Genomic DNA, 3,550 nt, shown 5'->3' with positions numbered 1-3,550 from the left:
ATGCTTGCAGGAAATTATGGAAGCCAACAGAAAACCAAACATCAGTAATTAATTCCACAGATCAAGACTTCTTAAACTGAAAGAACTGGCATACATTCAAAATTAAAAGCACACCTCAGTCTGCATTGGCAGATTGTAACACCAAGTTGAAGACAATCCACAACGTGCATGAAACTTTTGGATGCCTTAAGAATACATTTTCTACACAACACAACTTGCAGAATACCCTATTCTGTCCATATGAACCTTGACAGTAGCTAATACAACGCACAACAACTTATTATTATTAGGCCCTACCATCATTATTTTTAAAGTTTCTGTGAATATCACAAACAATTGTCAAGTTTATGTAGTTTGTTATACATAATGCAGTGTCCAAAGTATAAATACTCATTACAACAATTTAAATTTTGTCTCTGAAAGGAAAACGAAATACTGAATGTGTGGGCCTCCCCATGTGTCGTTCAATTTGTGTTGAACATTTTAGAAATGTATCATGTAACACCTTAAGCTGCTGTTAAATGAACAGTATTCAACAAATAACACTTTCCAGCAGAGCTTGGGTTAACGTTATGAGTTACATGGAATAATTTTGACTTTGGGTTACAATGTTACAAAACATAATTTCAGAAAGCTAAACACAACCAACATATTTTAAACATCACTGTGGCTAAATATGAATTTGTGAACACATGCAGAATTCCTTACATCCAGTCCCAGCAGCTTTGAAGGAAAGGGGATGTATAGCACATCGTTCCAGGAAAAGTACAACAAATTGCTGCAGAACCTGCAGCAAGTGTGTTAGCATTAAATTTAAGCAACATCTAATGCCAATCAAGAAATATGTTAAAATATAACCATGCATCTTCCATAGCTTCTTTATTTTAAAAAAAATTCCCTTAACTGTACAGTTAGTACATAATGTCATAATGTTTGTTCAAGTGAAGGTCAGCTAGAACATCAATTTCCATTTTTGTTGCTATGACACTCATTGTAGGAGGACAAAAGTTAGAAAAGGAAGACCAGACAAAAAAGAAATAATACTTTTTATTTATTTTACAAGTTCTTAGACATTTGTACACACAACATCCTTTTCCAAGTCTTCTGTGAGATAGAACATTTAAGGAACTTGAAATGATCAAGCAAATGTGTTTGGCATAAAGAATTGAGTAGGATGTAATTAACAGAAAAATTAAAAGTTCCCTGATATTCTTAACAGAAATATAAATGTAGGAAAAAATAGAAATGGTCATAATTTGTGTATGTTCTTCCATGAGACTTTCCACAAACTGAAAAGTTACAAAATGCATAATGTGGAATTCTGCTTTTTAGATACGGTTTTGACCAATGATATATATTCCCAGAGTCATCTTAGAAAACAGCTCCATAAATATTGCACTTCTGCCCAGTTACCTCACATTTCCTAAGGCTTTGATTTTTCCCAACAGTAATCAAATGAATATACTTTCTCCGCCTGATCAAAAGTTAATAACTCCTCATTTCTCTCGAAATCTTGAGCTTTATCCATTGACATTGGTCCATCTTCTGAGACAGCTGTTCCACAAACTTCCTTGAATATTTCTTCTGGGGAAGCGACGTCAGACAATCCCTTCTTGGTAAAAAAATTTGATATATTGGTACAGTCCCTGAAGAGAAATTCTAATGCCCGAGGATGATTTCTTTCCACAGCCTGGCTGACGTCAATAAACCAACATTTCCCTTGGCGCCACAGGATATTGTACTCTGATAGATCAGCATGTACAAGATGAGCATCATTATATAACTTTTTCATAGTCGACAAACAATCCTCGTATGCAAGAGTCAACTCGGCACACTTTAAATTTGCTTCTTTCAATTTCGGTGCTGGCATATGATTTTCTCCGATGAACGACATCACTAAAATGTGCTTCTTCAAAATTACAACTTCTGGACACAAAATACCTGCCTTCTGCATGCGAATTAAGTTATGCATTTCTTTCTCTGCCCACAAGTGGATAATTTTCCGAGGATTCTGTTTTGAAAAGCGATCTTTGAAACGGAAGTCATCCTGTATGTACTTGTCACGAGTTTTGAACTCACTCAAAGTGGTTTTAAATACTTTAACGGCACACTCCTTCGGAGCCACACACTCAGTGTTTGATCCTCCATCGGCATGCAAAACCACAGCTTCTTTCCCCGTGCTCAAAGTCCCATTCACTCTTTCCAAAATTTCCTGATTCACTAACTTGTACAAAAGTAAACGCGTTTTCGGGTCCACGCCCAACTCTGCCGTTGCCTGGTCACACTTATCGGTGAGTCTATTCCGTCTTGCCTGTTCATTACGTGAGTAGACTTTTAAACTGTTAAATACCTTGTTTGAAAGTTGCATATCAAACCCTCCGCCGTCACCAGTGTGAAATTCTGGTGGGAAGTCCATTACTCGGGACGCATTTCTGCGACTTGACATTTCTATGTCGTGCTTTGTAACCATTTCCGTGCCTTGCTTCTTATAGCCGCACTTAGGCATTTCTTTAAAGGCTTTGTCTGATTTCACAAAACTGTCCCATACCCTGTGTTTATCATCGATGTCATAATCATCCGAATCACTATCTTGGGCAAGATTATCGGGTATTATTCTATAATTTGAAAAGGACACTGACACTTTTGACGTACCATTGAACTTATTTTCCGTTCTTCTTAACATTTTGTCATATTCTTCATCGAACTGCACTTGTAACATTTGCGCAATCACGCGATCACTATCACAATCAGGAGAATTTGCGATCAGTTCTGGCGTTGCAGATGTAGGTTGTGATGATGTATCGTTATAGATGGTTTCCTCTTCTTTCAGCTGTAAATCCCTCGCTAATTGTTCAGACATAATATCCGCAAAAGAAACTGTCTCAGCTGGTTGACTCAACTTGCCCCACGGGGATGTTGCACAACTTACTTTCGATGGCGCTGTCTCCATTGCTGCTGTGTTTTTAGCACTGTGCACGTAACCAAAACAATTTTCCGAATATTCTCGCCTGAATTAAAACCACTCAAAAACTAAACAAATGATAATTGTTATTTATTTCACAACCTGTCCCACACAGCCCTCCTGACCCCATAGAGGGTCAGTTCCCAACTGCACGATATCTTTGAACTAACAAAAGACGTAAACACGAAATATCAAAGATCGAATTGTCAAGGATCAAATAAAATCATGGACAGCAGTCACAGCACGCAGATAAACTGTTGCAAGAATCTGTCACCAGCTTCAAATTTACGGTCTATATTAAGTGTTTTTAGGGAAACTGGCGCAGACGAAGAAAAAGAACATAATCTTTTTTCCTCAAATTAGTGTTTTCATTTTCATATCATCACCTTCTGCCTAGATAACTAACAGATATCAACCACACACAAAGTTCACGTGAATCGTCCGTAGATCGCACATGTGCAAGCAATTCACAAACTGATCGCTCGTAATTTCCGAACAATTTGATCAGTTGCTTATGACTGATGGACATGAGTGTTAGAGGCTGTAGATTCGTATGGTGCGGAATGTGTACAACACTATACGGAAAGG

At 37.6% G+C, this 3,550-nt stretch overlaps 1 protein-coding gene across 1 annotated transcript; it reads right to left on the bottom strand.

The window, feature by feature from the left end:
* Positions 1-1,029: 1,029 nt before the first annotated feature.
* Positions 1,030-3,119, bottom strand: LOC126252320 (serine/threonine-protein kinase RIO3). The gene has a single exon (XM_049953208.1). It carries the CDS (start codon positions 2,948-2,950, stop codon positions 1,424-1,426), a length of 1,527 nt encoding a protein of 508 aa, XP_049809165.1. The 5' UTR covers positions 2,951-3,119; the 3' UTR covers positions 1,030-1,423.
* Positions 3,120-3,550: the final 431 nt, after the last annotated feature.

Source organism: Schistocerca nitens, chromosome 1, assembly GCF_023898315.1.
Source record: "Schistocerca nitens isolate TAMUIC-IGC-003100 chromosome 1, iqSchNite1.1, whole genome shotgun sequence".
In the NCBI taxonomy this organism is placed as follows: domain Eukaryota; kingdom Metazoa; phylum Arthropoda; class Insecta; order Orthoptera; family Acrididae; genus Schistocerca; species Schistocerca nitens.
Note: the sequence above shows the minus strand (reverse complement) of the source record. Positions and strands in the feature narration are given on the sequence as shown.

Coding starts and splice junctions, on each gene's coding strand:
- LOC126252320 (XM_049953208.1), bottom strand. CDS start 2,950: ATGGAGACAGCGCCATCGAAAGTAAGTTGTGCAACATCCCCGTGGGGC.